This window comes from Copidosoma floridanum, unplaced genomic scaffold (assembly GCF_036245765.1).
Source record: "Copidosoma floridanum isolate Cflo_tuat_1 unplaced genomic scaffold, Cflo_Japanese_pri ptg000025l, whole genome shotgun sequence".
NCBI classification, from domain to species: domain Eukaryota; kingdom Metazoa; phylum Arthropoda; class Insecta; order Hymenoptera; family Encyrtidae; genus Copidosoma; species Copidosoma floridanum.
This window is the reverse complement of record NW_028321902.1, coordinates 608,544-627,596: the sequence shown is the minus strand read 5'-3', so window position 1 is coordinate 627,596 and position 19,053 is coordinate 608,544. Positions and strand designations below refer to the sequence as shown.

At 34.1% G+C, this 19,053-nt stretch overlaps 2 protein-coding genes across 2 annotated transcripts; both read left to right on the top strand.

Annotated features, from left to right (window-relative positions):
* The first annotated feature begins 1,830 nt into the window (after positions 1-1,830).
* LOC149373879 (protein ELYS-like) lies at positions 1,831-14,590 on the top strand. Its single transcript, XM_089595435.1, has 7 exons — positions 1,831-2,181; positions 10,815-11,192; positions 11,282-11,624; positions 11,696-11,961; positions 12,036-13,722; positions 13,805-14,530; positions 14,577-14,590. The coding sequence occupies exons 1-7, from the start codon at positions 2,152-2,154 to the stop codon at positions 14,588-14,590; spliced, it is 3,444 nt and encodes a 1,147-aa protein (XP_089451561.1). The 5' UTR covers positions 1,831-2,151.
* On the top strand, positions 14,497-18,902 carry LOC149373878 (uncharacterized). Its single transcript, XM_089595407.1, has 7 exons — positions 14,497-14,671; positions 14,771-14,943; positions 15,043-15,184; positions 17,017-17,068; positions 17,129-17,193; positions 17,269-18,552; positions 18,638-18,902. The coding sequence occupies exons 1-7, from the start codon at positions 14,593-14,595 to the stop codon at positions 18,691-18,693; spliced, it is 1,851 nt and encodes a 616-aa protein (XP_089451533.1). The 5' UTR covers positions 14,497-14,592; the 3' UTR covers positions 18,694-18,902.
* Positions 18,903-19,053: the final 151 nt, after the last annotated feature.

The window sequence follows — 19,053 nt, the reverse complement described above, 5'->3', positions numbered from 1 at the left end:
TATGCAACAAATATCATGTACATCGTATTTTCTTGCATTCACATAATAAATTTTGTATAAAAATGTATGTTTATGTATTTTTAGTTATTACAAAACAATAATAAAAGTAAAAGATCAAATAATATGATTTTTCGAACTGGTATGGAAACGCCTGAAATATGCAATCCGCCGTACACAGGCCGTTATCGCACGTAAAACTGTATAAATAAGTAATTTTTTCTAACTGTCAATTATTTGTTAAAAAATCTGTAAGTCATATATAACAACAACGGATGCTATGTAGATACTAAAATATTTTTTTTTAATTGAAAAAACCGATAGAAATTAAACAATTGCAAAAAACACTAAACTGTTAATAACTATAGTTAAAAACATCATATCGTAAAAATTTTTTTTTGTAAATTTGTGTAAAAATATACACTATTAGATGGAACTAGTTCTACTTCTCCACAATAGAAAATGATCGAGTAATGTTAATTTGTTAATATTGCAAAATTAAATTTTGTAAAAAATCGGGGTAAAAATTAAAAAAAAAAGTTTTTTTCTTTACAATATTGAAGTCCTTTGTATTCTGAATAAAATCCATTTTAAAGTTTCAGTCTAGCTCAATTTTAACGATCAGGACAATCAAATGAATTTTTTAATTAATTATAGTTTATTTACGTTATTTTTCATAATACAAGAAAAGCCTTGAGCATGGCTTAAGATCTCTATAAGAGCTATCGAATACCAAATTTTGAAGCATTTTCATCAAACATTATAAAAGTTATGGATGTTTCAAAATGACAATTTATAACGACGATTTTTGCACTTTTTTGCAATATAACTTCGCGAAAAAAAGTCTTCCAATGATCTAATTTACACAGATTGGTAGATATTTAAATAACGAACAAAATATCTTTAGCTATTTTTGCAATCCGACAGCCACAAAAAAAGTTATATGAGAAAAACTAAGAAAAAAAATGGTAAATTTTTACGAATTGTTTAATAACAATTGAAGCCCGTGGTTTGGTTGGACAAAACTATTTTTCCATGTTTACAGACCATAATACAAAGCGATCTGCAAAGTTTGGACGCTATCTCCGATTTGTTCCTTATTGATTGCTTCAGCTACCGGACTACTCGTACAACAGAGCTACAGAGCGCCAGTAAATTAAAGGTATATATAGTTGACTTTCCGATCTGACGGTAATGTAGAGCGCAACTTACCGAAAATTACTTGCTCTGGTAACGATTGCGGAAAACACCTCATCACACGCATGATGCACGTAGTATATTATACCACGTGTGATTGTCTTCCCCTGTGTGATAATGATTTGACAACAAATAGATAGACGGACAGCTCAACATACCGCTATCTCTTTTGCACTTGGTATAACGCTCGCCGCTCTCGCCGCCCTCGCTGGTGAAGTATTTAAAAACAATAAAACATATTTAATAAAGTAATGCATTGGAAATACCTAACTGGAAAAATGTTGAAGAAAAGCTATGATTGAATGCATTTTATTTTTTTTTACTAAAAAAATATTATTCAGTAGTGTGCGCAAATATCACGTTGTATACTAAAATACTAAAGGTATTGGATACATGTACTTTTCGTCTTTACCGCCACTAATATGGTAGTCGAGCGTTGTGTAACAAATCCAGCTATTTGTTGTCACATCATTATCAACACATTATCAGGATAAGCTTTAATGATGTGACAGCAAATAGATGAACGACAACTTGCACACTTGTCGTCCATCTATTTGTTGTCAAGTCATTATCACACATTGTCAGAGTAAGCACAAGCACACATAATATAATAGTATATCGCGTGAAGTTGTGAAGAAAGTTATAGCATTCAGTTTTCATCAGCTTAAGTATAACGTTCGTTAGCAGTGTGATTCTACGTGGCAGTAAATCGTAATTGTTGAGTCGTGATCAAAGTTTAGAACTGTTTTTTTATCAACTAGTAAATTTGCCTTTTTTTTTATTAACACTCGTAAAATTTTTCAATAACATTTGCAAAACACGTTTGTGTAACTGTATTTCCGTCGCTTATTTCAAATTAGCCCTATTTCATTTTCGCGGGAAGCAACGTTTGTACCCTCGAAACTTGTTTAAAAATATTGACATTGACAAGTTATAAGGTTTTTTTGTGGTATAGAAATGAATCAACTTATAGAAACCAGCTGCGAGGTAAGTCGACTTCCATTCAAATGTTCGAGCATATTCCGGAAAAAACCGGCCGCATGATTTTTAATTTGAGAAGTAAAAGAAAGAAGCATTTTCTATCAGTTTTGAGGTAAAGAAATATTTACATATTGCAAAATAGATTAATTTTCGAACGCAACTTTATGTAGCTGTAGCTACTAGCTAATACCATGATGTAAAAATACGCGGTGCGGCGTACCGACGTCTCATTTTCGTGCCGTTTTGCGCCTTCCATTGCGACGCCATATTTGAGGGAGACGTGGCTATATACTACAGCGGCGAAGAGCCTGTACAATGAAACGAAGCCGCTTAAGTTGAAACTAAAACTTATCCCATGCATCTCACCTCGAATTGAGATATATATATTTATATATTTGTACATATATACGTAAACTGATCATCGTTTACCTGTTTGTTCAGTTTTTTATGTGCAAATATTGCCGAATTGGGTGTTTGGTCACTAAAACAACTGGAATGAAAGTATTGAAGCAAAAAATATACATTGTTTCACGAGTTTCTTGATGCTAATATATGTTTTATATTTTAAAAACTTTTGAAATCCGCAGACAGACATGGCGGCGCGGTGGAAGCCATGATGTAAGAAATATAATGTGTGGCGTTGCACATCCATTTTGATTCGCACCGCCATGTCTGTCTGCGAATTTCAATAGCTTTTAAAATATAAAGCGTATTAACATCAAGAAACTCCTGAAACAATATATATTTTTTATTTCAATATTTTCAATCCAGTTGTTTCAGTGACCAAACACCCAATTTGGCAATATTTGCACAGAAAAAACTAATTAAACAGGTAAACGATGATCAGTTTACGTATATATACACAAATATATAAATATATATATATCTCAATTCGAGGTGAGATGCGTGCATGGGATAAGTTTTAGTTTCAACTTTAGCGGCTTCGTTTCATTGTACAGGCTCTTCGCCGCTGTAGTAGTCACATCTCCCTCCAATATGGCGTCGTGTTGAAAGGCGCAGAACGGCACGAAAATGAGACTTTGGAACGCCACACCTTATATTCTTACATCATGGTGGAAGCATTGATCAATCAAAATGGATGCGCAACGCCGCGCGGGCCGCACCTTGTATTTTTACATCGTGGCTAATACCATGTGTTTTTATATATATATACATGTGCTTACACTGACATCGAATAGAAAGATGTTAAAGGAAATGGATGATTGTGTTCGCAATTTTGGATCCATAATGGGTCCATTTGGTATAAAGTACTGGATGATGACATCACATGAATACGTGAAACGCATATACCCGTTACATCTATATATGTGTTTATAGTAACATCGAATAGAAAGATGTTAAAGGAAATGGATGATTGTGTTCTCAGTTTTGGATACATATTGGATCCATTTGGTATAAAGCACTGCTGCACTGGACAGTGGTGGGTTTCCGACGCAACTCGGAGGTTAATTCTGACTCAGACTTGTTAAGATTGATTTAAAGTTAGATGAGAAAGGTTTATAATCAGATGTTAAACGAACGACGAATAGTTGTCTTTTATTTCGAAGTCATGATTAATCTCACTTAAGTCAGGCCTCATATTTATTTTTAAAAAAAAATGCATGATACTTCTTCTTTCGTCAATTAATTGCATTGATAAAAGTTGATTATACAAATATCACCACATATCGCTTTAATATTTCCGATTAGTTCACAATAGTTTTACTCGTTTAACCATACCGTTCTATGGATAACTTATTGCACTTACAATAAATAATTTATCCTACTAATTTTTTTAGGAACGAAAGGATTGACAGACAGTCGACAAGGAAAGAACTTAAATTTTTTCCGGACTGTCCTTAAACACTTGTATACACTAAATTATTTTCCAGTTAAAATTTACTTGTTTGTTTGTTTTATTTATATCTGAACGATAATTATATCAATAGAACTATCTTGTAGACACATACTCACCTATGAATATATCTGTACTTGGTTTGGTTCTCAACTTCGAATTCAAAATCTTGTGATAGGATTCAAGTTTATTATTGGTTCTATCTACCATATTAAATATGCTAAATACTTCCGGAGTAACTTTAACCATCCATTCATTTCGAAAGTAAACATCCCAAAATCTTTTCCGTTTGGCTAATTTCTTCTGATCATTTTTAAAACTTTTTTTTATAAGTTTTCTTATTATTTTAAATGCTTTTTCAGCTTTATCAGCTGGAAAAAGTGGTATTAACAAAATTTTCTTCATAATTTCATAGCCAATATTATTGTTCTCCTTATTATTTTGTCTCAAATATATCCTATATTTTTTTGACTTAGCTTTTCGTATTACAGCCTAAAATAAAAATATGCTAAATTTCAATAGTTTAACTTGCATATATGTAAAATTCATGAAAAATAGTGATCAGGAATTAAAAAATTTTAAAATTATATAAGACGTAATCGATTTTTTTTTACAATATTTATTACACTGGACATGATTGGTAGGTTAAAACTTATTTATAATAATATATTACTTGGCAGTTTAAACATTAAAGAGTTAAAAACTTATTAATAATTAAAAATAAATTACGAATATTAAAAAGATTTAGGAATTTAATGTATCTATGCAATTTAACACTTAAAACTGTAAAAATGATAAGTTATGAGTTTTGTCAATTTTTTATTTGCTTACAACTTCTACTACCGATCTAGTTATGAATGGTTAAAAACAGCATCAACAAGTTTCGAATGGCTTAGAGCTTTTTTCCAACCAATTATAACATTTGTTAATGCGTGAGTGCAAGAGAAATGGTATACATTCAAAACATAAATAATGTATATAAATTATTTAATTATGATTGATGATTAGAATTTTTTTTTTTTTTTTTTTTTTTTTTATGTGTGAGGATATCGTTGTTACACGGATGCTATTAGGCATTGTGTAATTATTTTTTAATTTCTTTTTTAACTTGGCATTTTTCAATGTTTTTTGATATTATAAATCTAATTATTTTTCACAAGGCTCATGATGTCGTTAGTCAGAATGCGTGATTTTTCCAAAAATCGAACGATATATATACTACATTTTTGCGCTTTATAAATGTATGGTCATATTTTTTAACCTACTAAGTTTCTTTCTCTATGTTAGCAAGCCTGTAATGGGGCACTTTCCAAAGATATTTGCCGAGAAAGACGTAAAAATTGGCTTCATGGTTATAAATGACAGACGGTATCAGAATACCAACGCTGATGTACGTAAATGGGTCATTCTTTTAAAAACCGAGCACTTTTTGACCAACACATCTCAGAATTGGCTGAATTTTTTTTTTTCCAGACTCTACTTTTAGCAAAAAACATAAAAGTTCGAGGTTTTTTTTTTTTACGTATTTTAGATAATATAAGCGGTCGAAAATTCGATGAAAGCGAGTTTTTAACTTGAAGACTAATTTTCAAAAATTCATAATTCCGGTTCTATTGGAGCTGAAGATTTAATTTTTTTTTATTATAAATTACTATGTTAACTTAATATTCAACATTATGAAAAAAAGAGTATTAATAATATTTATTTATAATGTGAAACTAGACAACTTTAAACCCATTCGGTAATTTTTTCAACAGATTCTTATGTTGAATAATTGAACAATAATGCATTTTCGGTAGTAAAGAGAGAAGAGCCATTTTTGGGTGAGGTAACAGAAATTTTAAAATAAAATATGATTGGAAGATTGCTCTGCCCTGTGAGAGCAATAAATCTTTTCTAACAGAATTTTTTTTTCAACGTAAATCTTTCAATACAAATATATACATACGATTTGCGAACGCGTCCATAGATAATTATATAGATTTAAGGTGGCTCATCATGCTTGTCCTATCCATTTGTGTGACATTATAGACTATCACACTTGAAAATATTGAGTAGCAGGCTCAATATATATACCTACATAGATACGAATCCGCTTGTTTACGTACTGAGGTTAGCCCCGAGTTTCGGACTTTCTTAGAAAAAAGATTAATCAAACAACCTGCTCCTAGTTTTTTTGTAACATATGGCTCGACTTTTAGCCAAAAAAAGCTAAAAATTTGGGTGAAATAATAAAAATGCCTTATAAGACTAACTCTAGAATTTAAAATTTGAATGCATTTTTTCGACTTTGGTCGGCAACATGCTTTGAAATTCAAATAGTAGATCCGTTGAGTAATACTTTACCATAAATTTTAATTTAGGTGCAATAGCTGCTCAACTTTCATAAAGGTAATAATTCACCTCAAGAATTAACATTATAAAATATGGTGATAAAAAATAGCTTCTTTACCGAATTATATTTCTTGCTCATAATGGTTAAAATTTGGTGCACTCCATTAATATTTGGACTCGTCTTAAATGTAGCGTCTACAAATATACTATTTTCTTCATTAAACTTATTCAAAAAATCCTTGTCATAGAGAATAACGTGGTATCCATGAGATGAAGAGTGTAACAACTCTGCAGAGAGGGAAGTTTTATTGCCTTTTTTATCAATAAACTTTAAGAGCGATGGATTTTCCTGCATCTGCTTGCCGAATTCTTTAATTGAATCGTAGCGCTTGCAAATAGATGTATGTTTCACTTTATGTTGGGCTCGCTGCATAGTTATATGAACATTTTCATAAGCAAAGTATTTGTCTAATCCATCGAGCCTATGAAGTATTAGATTTATAAATAATTAAACAAATAAATCAATATGTGTCTGTGTGTCTGTCTATGCAAATGTATATGGGTCATTAAACAAAAATTGATAAATACGAATTGATAGATGCGATACTTTCACGCCCTAGTTGAGATTTTTTAACTTAAACATTAAGAATTTTAAATTATTTTTTTCAAGTTGTTTGTCATAACAACGGATAAACATGTGTGTACACTAATGTACATGGGACTTTTTGCGTAAAATATCATATGCTATATAGTTTTAATGTTCAATAAACTAAATATTATTTAAATTAAATACTTTAGATAATGACAGTTTTTTTCAAACATCATATGATATGATACAGTATTGCAAATACCATGATATCTCATTTGCTGCTCTTATTTTAATACCATGATTTACAAAATAAATGCATACCTCCATTTTCTTTATAATTCTTATACCAAACGATCTAGCTAAGGAACTAAAAAGAAAAAATTAAAAAAGCTTTCATTTTGTTTTGTAAACATCTAAAAAGTTCAGCATTAAAATTTATGACTTCTCGAGTATAGTTAGCTTGATACATTTATCGACTGATAACGGTATTTTGTACTTGGAAATATTGGCGGAAATTCTGTCTGTGAAAATTTTGTCCATGACCCAATACTTATTCTATAAAGTATATATACTCACCCCGATAGCATTGTGATAGCACGACCGCGACTGTGGAGCACGGCCTGGAGCACACGTGAAAGCACCGTGATGTCCACCTGTCGTAATTTCTGAGCGCACACTGCAAGCATGGTGTGGAAAGTGCATGTCATGCTATCAGACTGCATGGATTGTGTGTATACCAGGGCTGTTGCATACGCTCATGCAAGGTGGTATGCATGCAGTGCCCATTACCCCTAACCTCTTCTATATACTTTTATCATTATTTTAATTTATAATAATAAGAATGTTATTACAAACAATTTATTTATTTTCATTTTAATTATTTTAAATTTATTTTAAGTGCCCCTCGATAATGGATACTTGGATAAGGTTTGTGTTTGGAGATAAAAAGTCGACGTTATTCTCTATGGGTAGTAAGACGTCATTGGCAGTGATACCGCAGAAGTTTGCCATTTGTAGAGGAGTTTTTGTGAGCTAAAGTCGAGCAGTGATGCTGTGTATTAGGAGTGAGGTTTTAGGTGGGAAATGTTGTGGACGTGAATTTTGATTGTCCATTTGGGCAAATAAGGGCGTCTTTATGCTGTTGTTTTAATTGGGTTAGCTTTCGAGAAGTTGTAAAAGGAGGCCTGGTGGGTGAGCTGCTTTTCTTTGGGCGTGTTAATATCTTTTTAGGAGTATTCGAAGCGTTGGAGCACTTTTGCTGTGAAGTTCATCAGTTGCTTTGATAAGATCTTGCATATTGTCTCCCCCTCCTCTAGTCCAGGGAAATCGGAGAATCTTGATCTCTTGTTTCTGCTATTTAGGTCATTGTAATCATGTCAGGCTTCTTCGACTGTAACAGATTTTTTAACTACGTATGTTAATAGTATGCCTTGCTTGTAATTCTGTTAGTGTTTTTTCTTCTCTTAGTTTTTTCGGTAGGATCGTGATAGTTTTACCTTCGAAAAGTAACACTGGTGCAAAACCGGTAACTGTATGTTCTGTTTAATTGCATTTCTTTACGCATTCATGTGCTATGGTTGTCCATGGCTGCTTTCCTTGTTTTTCATTTATCTTACACCTTATTTTATTTTTTTTTTACCCAGTTTACCTCGATAGTTCTTAGGCCAAGTCGCCAGGGCTACCCGCTCACCACCTATGTGTAGGGATGTATTGCCGCACCCATTTTCCAACCCTTTTACTGATGTTACACCTAATCCATGGGCACAGTGTGAGTATCTTCGGTGAGACACCTTGCCAGTTAATCTGACACTCTTTGCACCAACGTTGCATCGGGTCTACTCGCCACTGTGTAGCCTTTCCCCGGGGAGGACTCCATATTTCAGGACGTTCACTCCTCACCGGTGAAGCCGGCGACCTCTGCCGAAGCATCGGATCCAGGTTATTTAGCATCTCCGGAGAAGTCTCATGTTTCAGGGACCACTCCTCGTCGGTTAGGCCGGCGATCCCTGCCTGGTGCATCGGATCCGCTAATCCCTACCTCCTATCACTGTTTTGCATTCACTTAGGCCCGAAAACCTGTGGGGCAAGGAAAAAACTCTGGAACTGCTCTGAAGGAAAATTCCATAGAAAATCCCGCCCCAAAAACAGCCGGGGTTACATAGGAACTTTTCCGAGCTGGGGGTCGTGCAGCTAGATATCCCGGCTATCCGAAAACGCTGTTCTCTAATGGACAAGTGACTTACGTTGAACTCTATCCCGATCTAATAAATGCTAACGTCTCTGGTGACATACCAGGAGACGTGTTTAGCTAGAGCACAATCTGCTTCTAGCATTTGGGGTTTCATGGCCACTCTTCCAACCGCCCTGGGGTTACCAGAGAAGATTTTGCTACAACAGCAAGCCAGGGAAAACTCTAGAGGGAATCTAACATGGAGAAACATTTGCAGTCTCTTGTTTTTATTATTAGATCTTGAATCAATGGGAATGCTTGCGATTGAGGTATAACTATTTTATTTAGTTCTCGAAAGTCCATACATAATCTAGATTTTTTTCCATCGTCTGTTTAAATGCTAAAGTTACTGAGGCAGCAAAAGGATTAAGATTCTCCTATTAACTAGTATTTGAATAACATTGAGATTTGTTTTTTTATTTCCTTTTTATCTTCAATCGTGCACCTATATAAGGACTTTTACTGCAATATTTATCTACAGTAATAACTCTATGCGAGCTTCGTGTTCTTTAACTGAGCCAACATCATATTTATCTTTTGCAAAAATTGATTTATATTTATCTTGTGAATTCATAAATTTTAGTTTTTTGATGGAAGTTTAGAGCATGTAGTAAGATTTCAAACTTATTTGTGTCTATGTTTTTATTAAAATTTATTTTTTTAGTATAAATACATTCAGAATTTTTTTCTTTTTCCTTCTTTCATAATATTTGTAAATTTTCATTTTGGATTAATTTAAATTCTTTCATCATATTTAATCCGATTAAGAAATCAAACTTGATTTCCTCACTTTCTACTACGAACATATCAAATTGACTTTTCTATATAATAAATTTTTACTCTTATATTTATCATTCCATTCGCTTTCGTTGCACCATTAATCGCCATCAAATTAGCTTTTTCTGTTTTAAGTTTATCATTTTCGTTTTTTAATTTTATCAATTTATAATTTATTAAGGATACATTTGATTCTTAATCATAAATCCCGATTACTTCTACTAAATTGTTTATAAGTAATTTGATGTGAATCAATGGTGGAACTACAAGTTTTTTTTGAACTGCGCATCATTTAATTCGACTTCTAACTGAGAGTTGTTTATTAAATTAATTTTATTCTTTTCCTCTTTTTCATCGTCAGCTGAAATTTCTTTTGATTTAAACCAACAATTTGATTCGAGAGTGAAATCGAGTGCCTTTATTTAATTTTTCGCATATTTTATATGTACTGTAAAATTTCTTTTTTTCTGAAGTTTTCTTTCTAACTAAATATTAATTTTTATGGATTTCTCTGTAAGGGTCCTCGACTTCTTTTAAACTTTCTCTATTGTTTTGTTGTTACCATACGCATCAAACCAAAACCCCATAAGCAATTCCAAGTGGAATTCCAAATGTATTATAAGTGTGTTTATAGGTGGAGTTACAAATACACAACGTTGCATCCGAAAATTGATTAACTAATTTATTTATTTTGCAATTATGTAAATATTTCCTCACTTCAAGCCTTATAGGGAATGCTGATACAACACAACTTCTCTCTTTTACTTGAAACCTTTATAAAGTTAAAAATCGTACGGCCAGATAGTAAACCTGAGCCCGAGTAGGTCCTTAATATCATTCAACCTTTCTCGTAGATTCGCAAAACTATAAGCCTTAAGCTACCTTTATGGGAGTCGTCGGATTTTCAAGTTCCGGATGAGACTGTACAAAACAACTCCTGGAATGAGCCACGCTCCCAACAAAGATCAGGTGGCTTTTTAAACAGCGACTGCAGCTATGCCTGGATAAGCTGCGACAAAAGTTTATTTGTAGTGAATGTCACGTCTGGTGAGTACGTAACATCATGGACCTTCACATATAAGATAACCACTGTGTCAGCCTTTCCTGCTCGTCCAGGAAGTTTGCCCTTACTTCTGGTGGGGCTTGATAGCAATGCTATTAGAATTCAAGATTCCGTTGGGCAATTGTGTGTTTTTGATTGTTGCATTTCCAAAATTTTATGTACTATTCTAGTGAGTATAATTTGTTTTTAGTGCCATGTACTAGTTTTATCTCATAGTAGATGGTTTTAGCTTTAATGAGATACTAATTATTTTTAAAGGTACCAGCTGGTGTTGAACAGGCGTGTGTGATGTACGGTGGGGCCGACTGGGAAAATTTTAATGAAGAAAATCGAGACTTAGTTTTACCAGAAAATAGTGGATTAATCTTTGTATCACTCAGAAACTTTCAGCACTTGATAGTTGATCTTAATAGAGATTCATGGTCTAAGTCATCTTACGGTGATAAGCCTATTGTAGCCTGTTTAGAATTTGTTAATTCTTCACCTGCAGTACAACCTCCAAAAAGTAATGAAGTAGAACCTTCAGAAAGTAATGAGCTAGAACCTTCAACAAGTAATGAAGTAGAATTATTCTTTTCAGCATACAATTTGATAAATAAAGGTAAATTTGTAACTATTTTTCTCGCACATAACTGTATTGGTGATTGACAAAATGAAATGTTGTGATTTTAGAAACTGAACATTATATGAAGTTCAATAGAAAAGAATTTGAGGCTACTGCACTGTCCAACGAAAAACTATGCACTGTCTTGCAGTGCTCTTCCAAAATTGGCTGTTTGATCAGTTGTTGCTTAGGTCGTATTATGATCTGGGAGTTTAATGGATTTCTCACATGGGTGAGTCCAATTTTGGATAAGTACGCATTTATCACTCATGCAGTACTTCTTGAACCCACCGACGACCCCAAGCCCTGTTGTTTCTTATGGGCCGCTTATCAGGTAAACATCTTTTTTTTCTCCTTCAATTATGTAACTCGATATTCACAAATCAATTTTAAAATACTTGTTTTTAGGGTAGTACACCAGATTCAGTAACAGTGCTACGCATGTATATGTTAATGTTTAAAAACAAGAGAAACGATGAATTTGGTGAAAACCCGACTTTATATTTTAATTTGAAGCCAGACCCAAGTCTTAGATTTGAGATCGAATTAGAAAAAAATGAAAAAGTCCACAGTCTCGTTATAATTGAACGAGTCAATCGCGACGCGTCGGATTTACGGTCCCGCCGAGGCGAGGAGTCTCTATTACTCATCGGGACTCGAAAGAGATCCCTACTTTTTGATTTGGATCGATGGTTCGAAGAACAAATGCCATCTACAGTTGCTGGATGCCGAAACCCTAACAATATTTTGGCTTGTTACAAAGCACGACTAGAGAACCATTCACGAGACGAAATACTTTGTTGTTCGTTCAAGCCAAAGACGTTGCAAGAGTTTGCAAAAAAAGTTCCACACTCCCCAGAGGAACTTTTTTGCCCCAATTCTTTGAGTTTGGAGTGGATCGATTTATCGGAGAAAAATTTAGTATTCTGGCTCACCCGAGGGGTGCAGTCAGAGCTACTACGAGAGATCACCACAGCTGGACCCATTGTACTAATCATGCCTAATGAAATCTACCGCAGGTGTCTCCTTGCAGGCCTTATACCTTTTGATTATGTCATCCCAGATTATAGTGTAAAAGTAGAACAAAAAGTAGCTCGAGAAATGCTGCTGTCGTTATGCCTAGATCAACGGTGTGCCAATTTCTTACTGCGCTGTGCCATAGAGTGGTCAGATGGCAGTACAGAGTATCTATACTTAAAGTTTCTGAGGTGGAGTATCCAACGTGGATCTGAAATCAAGTTGATGGCCGATCGTTTGTGCAAGCCGTTGTTTGATCAGTCGGGTGTCAATATGGACGAGTCTGAGTTGAAAACGTTACATAACTGTGTTCAGCAACTCGAATGTTTAAAGACCGTTATATCAAAATTACCCAATACTGAAATCGATTTAACTAAACATAAAAGGGCCCTTAAAAAAATAGCAGCCTATTTTCAAGTTGTGTTGTGGTTTTATGATGTCGGTCTGTTGCCGGAAATGCAAAACATCGACGAAAGCGATGACGTGCAAATTTCAGCGCTTACGAAAATTCAGTATCCAAGAAATAAGCTTGTAGAGTCTTACAAGAAAAAAAGACGAGACGCTTGTACGAAGGACAATAAGGAAAATGATGTTTTATTCATTGATCAATTGATTGCCAGAAATTGTTCACCACTCAAAGTGCAATGGAAAGAAGAGTCAGACAGTGAGTGTCCTAGTCAAGATGGTCTTTATCCTCCTCCATCGCTGCAATCTTTGCTTAGGAGTTTTTTAACTGACTGCTATTGCGAAGAAAAAAGTGACGAAGAGGAGGATAAAGATGGTCAATTACCTGAAACGTACACTAAACACTGCATCATCTTCTACTTGCTCATGGACCTGTGCATGATTCTCAAAGACTCAAATTCAGCAGTCGATCAACTTATGAAGTATCCCGCAGCTTTTAAGTTGAGTCCTAGTATTATTAAACTCATCCGAGCTTTTTGGCTTCTCGATCACGAGGATTACGATGGCTTTTTCAACATCATGACAAGCCAAATTGTTTCCAGCAATGACATCGAAGACTGGCAGCATGAACTCGCTATAAATTCACTTTTAAAAAACAATCAACACAAATTAGGTACGTTTTCAAATTTTAAAAATATGTAACATACATTCGCAAGCTGTCAATTAATTTTTTTTCATCATTTCTTTTTTAACAGCTCTAAATTATCTGCTCATTATTAAACCACCAGTGATATCGTCCGATCATCGGCGCATAATGATCGATCTGGCGGTGGAACAGGGTCATCTACTGTTAGCATTCCATGCACGACCGCCATCGGATTGCGGACCGTTACTCACGAGTTTCTTCCGCTCATGTGAAAAACATGGAAAGCTCAGAAAAATTTTGCAACTTTCCTTAAACCCGGAAGAAGAGAAAGCCTTTGACAATTATCTCAAAGAAAATTATAATGACAAAACTAGATTGATCCACTACTTGCTGACGAACCGCCACGTAGAAGCCAGCCACATTTTTTCTGTAAAAAAAAACTTTAACCCACATCAATCAATTGATGAGGAAATAAACTTTAACTCAACCGCTTGGAATTTACTAAATTTGGTTCACAAAAACGTACCCGAAATCTCAAAACGTTTTGCAAACAGCTGGAGAAAAAATACCTCGAAATCGGCCAAGGGACGACGATTTTCACCATATCCCATTATAAGTAACAACAATGAGTCACGTAGATTTCACCATAAACCAATGTCTCAATCTTGGGACATTGATGGTGATGTTTACAACTTGGCAGTAGAAAAGACACTTGAGACGTGTCGCAAGCCCGATCGAGATGGGCTTGGACCATTAAATTATACGCCTTTTCTAACTGCGCCATGCGCAACAATAAATGCTCAACCAAAATTTTTTACTCAAATAAATAACAAGAGTGATACACATTATGTTGTATACCCAAAACGGAAGATTTTCACGAGAAAGACGGCTTTAAAAATGGTAATTGAGCCTGATGATGAAATAGTCAAAAAACGGCGAAAACTTAACAACCAATCCAGGGACTCAACATGGAATGGTTGTATACTTTATCTACATATATATATATATATATATATATATTTGTGAACCTCGTTTTATTATAATTTTAATGTATTCGTTCAATTGCTTGTTTTAGATTTGGATCAATCGGGATCATCTGACTGTAGGCTTAGCATGACTAAAATATGTAGCACACCACTTGTGCAACGGAAAGAGAATGAAAAAATAAACAACTTGGATACTCAAACGCCGCAATCAATCCTCAGAATTCAGTGCAAGTCTCGTGCGCCTAGTTACGATTTTACTGAGGTGAGCTAAATGTATAAGGTCAAAAATATGTAATAGGATTTATAAGGCCGCATATGTATATAAAATGATTTAATAAATTAACTTATAAATTAATTAAAGGATAATGTGAACGATGAAGCAGATACCCCAAAAAAACATTTGGTAGCTAAGAAAGTACATGATCAACTCGAGCATACTGAAAGTGAAGACTATAAGTTTTCGTTACCCGAAACAGTTGAAGATGTTCCGGTTATCTCTGAAGGTTTGTGATCAAAAAAGACATATTTACCGTAACATTTAAGGTAGTTGTTTCCCAATGTATAGGTTAATCGTATGTATAAATATACAATAATAAGGTTATGTTCAACTATCATCCCGTATTTGTTTGCGTTATGTTAACCCACAAATGACGCATCTAGCGCATTTTTGGTAGATCTAAAACATGACAGGTATCAGTTTAAATGTAGCTCGGTAAAATAATACACATGACTTATTTAATTGGTTTTATTGATATGGGAGGCTTGTTCGTTACCCCCTATGAACTTGATATCGCCATAACTCAGAGGAAAAATGATAAACGATTGGATTGTACATGTAGTTGTAAGGCTTAGCAAGTGTAAGTATATGTAATAGGTGAACTTGTATATTCAACAAAGTACATTTAGAGGTTATTAAAATGAAAGCAAACAATAAGAAAAATTTCTTATGACATCTTTACCAATATAGGCACGAGAAGTTATCGATTGATAATGCAATTTCCACTGACATAGCACCAAAATGGGGGGAAAAAGCTAAACATAATGTGAAACATGTATACGAGCAATTCGGTATTCGGTACACTGCAATAAAAATATTGCTTCTTCGGTGTAAATTTACTGATTGTTTATTTTCTGCATGTCGTCTGCTTGGCACGATTGTGATTACGATTTCCCTGGCACCACTTAATTCTAAACTTCAAAATAGTGTCAGGTTTTAGTTTTACTAAGATATGCTAAATGCGGCACTTATGGGTTAACATGACGAATTTAAAATATCAGAGAGAAATGTGAATACCTCTCCGTACGTAGGTACATAAACATATGCATCTACCTATTTGTAACTTGTGCTCATGTGACAATGTGGTGTTGCTCCTTACGTGATACTCTTGGTTTTACTGTAAAAACTATCAATATTATAAATACTGCGACGGACATTGAAAATAAAAAGACCTACTCTGGACTTGATATATTTACAATAAGAATAGTAAATTTACTACAGTAATTATAATGCCTGCCATGATGGAGTATTTTACTTTTGCAAGATACTTAATACTCAAACAACAAATAGTGTGAACACGACTGTTATTTCTATTAATGAAGTTTAAGACGAATATAAAGAAACAATTTATGCATGTTTATTTTCTGTATTGAAGTTGTAAATAATCGTTTCGTAAATATAAAATCCTACATAAACTTTACAGTCAACATGGTAATGTTACTACGAGATTTATAAAACTGAACAATACAAGTAGTAAATTTATTATGATGAACTTAGTAAAGTTACTATGACGGGCGTTGGGAATAAAAAGACCTACGTACAACGTAGTACAATTGCAATGGTTGGTATCTACTACTCTTTAGTTGGTATTTTGACTATTACGACTGTAATTTTATGAACAATGTGGTACATATACACAAGACTTTTTTTACAGTGTATCTTCCAAAATCAAACGAAGAGCACTATTTTGATTACTATTACTTTAAAACTATGTTGTAAAAAAATCTCAAAAAAATGTATGTGTTTCTTTACTGCCTAAGATAGTTTTCAGTAGTTTTTCAATTATTTATAAATAGGCGGTAAGTTACAATTTTTTAAATAATGAGACTATGTAGTGTTTGTACCATTGCTCTAATATTAAAAGAGTGATTTTTTGACGAGGATATTATAATAACGACGTGGTTAATCGGTCTCAAATTTTTTAAACATATTTCTCGACGCTTAGATTAGTTTTGCTGAAAATTTCGTACCTTTTTAAATACTTTTGATTTAGGAAACAACTAGCTTAAGTAACTAAAAATCGAATTTTGAGAGAATGAACGCAAATTTTATTTTCAGATGTTTGTCAAACGACCACTTTCAAATTTGCACATCCAACTGGATTACAGAAGTAAGTTCCTTCAAGTAAAAAAAAAAATTTCAATGTATTAAATTTGTATGAATTTTTCAGATTTCTAACGCCAATTCGCTTCGATGGGGATGAGATAATGAGTGTCTTGGAACTAGATCATACTGGTAATGTAGAAAACCCCGTGGGAACAACTTCACGGCAACCTCAAACCTATTTTATAATGCCTTCAATATTTACAGACCGAATAAACCAAAGTACGTCATTGCCAGAGGAAATGGAAAAAATATCGGAACATGTAAAAAAAACATCCGATGTTCCAAACATATTCATCGAAAAAGTCTCATCATCGTCTGATGTTGAAGAACCTGAGGAAGATAGCAACATGTTGACTTTACCAAACAACCCACTTATGGAGCCGACGGATGATTGTAAGGAAGAGTATTTTAGCAAATCCACTCTTACAAAACGAACTCGAGGACGACCCAAAAAAGTAATTGAATTATCAGAGTCATCAAAATCAACTACAACAATACGCACGAGGAGAGCTGGATCTTCTACCAAGGATGTAGCCCCTACAGTGAAACCCACTAGGAAAACTAGAGCTGCATCTGTTGCTAAAGAAAATGTTGATTTGAAAACTGACGAAATGGCTGAAGAACAACAAGTATTTACAGTGCGGTCGTCGAGAGCATCTAAATTTAAAAAAAATACTTCGATAGTTGCTGACAAACGCTCAAAGGCCGGATGGATATCCAAGGATGACGAACAAATCACATCTACTGAATCGGTACCTGCCAACGATGATCTGCCAATGTCTCACACTCAAAGTAGAATAGCTGAGTCCGTAGACAATGATAAAAAAGGATTGTCAAAAATAAGACCAACCAGAGCCAGGACCGTATCGAAAAATGAACAACAATCAACCACCACTAGAAAAAAAAGAGCAGGTGCGGTAGTCCAGAAAAATGATCAGGCTACACCCACAGCGAAAGAAGATAATAAACGATGTTTGAGGAAGACGCGAGCCTCGTCACTGGCAAAGGAAACCAGTAACAATATCATCAACTTGAGTAACCCACCAGCCAGGGCAGAAATTATACGAGCAATCCAGACTACGAGACCTTCCAGTTCAGAGCCCACAATTCGCAGGCGTAAGTGCTCTGTCCAGTCAGAACCGGGAGACATCGAAAAAATTTTAATTGACACAAGAACTGTAAAGTCAAAGAGTAAAGCGGAAAAAAGGAATACGACAGGTCGAGGTCGCAGAGCGACTAGCGTCGATTCAATCGTGAGTGTGCCTGAAGGTAGGCGTGTAATACGCAGTTTACTCACTAAAACGATCATCAAGGAAGTCATCCCCGAAGAGCCAATATCCATGAAACAAACAAGAAAGAGAAAATATGCTTTTTCTGTTACTGGTAATGAAGCTAAGAAAGTACGTGATCAACTCGAGCATACTGAAAGTAAAGACTATGGATTTTCGTTACCCGAAACAGTTGAAGATGTTCCGGTTATCTCTGAAGGTTTGTGATCAAAAAAGATATATTTACCGCAACATTCAAAGTGAATAAGAATCAAATTTTGAGAAAATGAAACTTTTATTTTCAGATGTTTGTCAAACGACCACTTTCAAATTTGCACATCCGACTGGATTACAGAATTAAGTTCCTTCAAGTAAAAAAAAAAAGAATGTTCGATGTGTAAAATTCATATGAATTTTACAGATTTCTAACGCCCATTCGCATCGATGGGGTTGAAACAACGAGTATCTTGGAGGTAGTTGATACTGGCAATGTAAAAAAACTTTGGGCCAAAATTCAACCGCGAAGCTGTTTTATAATGCCTAAAAAAGCGAAAAACAAAGAACAATGATGTGTCAATTAAATGTTTTTCATTTAATCTGTTGATTTTTTGTCGTTTTTCGTTTTTTTTTATTTTTTTCCAAACGAGAAAGCAGATTGTAATATACTTTTGTAAATAATTGATTAATACATCATCATAGTTTTATAAAGGTTTGAGTCTAG

What these genes read in the sequence shown, in the direction of transcription:
- LOC149373879 (XM_089595435.1), top strand. Translation starts at nt 2,152, where the DNA reads ATGAATCAACTTATAGAAACCAGCTGCGAG. An exon ending in TTATAGAAACCAGCTGCGAG is followed by an intron (nt 2,182 to 10,814) that starts GTAAGTCGACTT and finishes CCTTTCTCGTAG; the next exon opens with ATTCGCAAAACTATAAGCCT. An exon ending in AAACAATCAACACAAATTAG is followed by an intron (nt 13,723 to 13,804) that starts GTACGTTTTCAA and finishes CTTTTTTAACAG; the next exon opens with CTCTAAATTATCTGCTCATT.
- LOC149373878 (XM_089595407.1), top strand. Translation starts at nt 14,593, where the DNA reads ATGGTAATTGAGCCTGATGATGAAATAGTCAAAAAACGGCGAAAACTT. An exon ending in TGTTCCGGTTATCTCTGAAG is followed by an intron (nt 15,185 to 17,016) that starts GTTTGTGATCAA and finishes TTTTATTTTCAG; the next exon opens with ATGTTTGTCAAACGACCACT. An exon ending in CTTGGAACTAGATCATACTG is followed by an intron (nt 17,194 to 17,268) that starts GTAATGTAGAAA and finishes CAATATTTACAG; the next exon opens with ACCGAATAAACCAAAGTACG.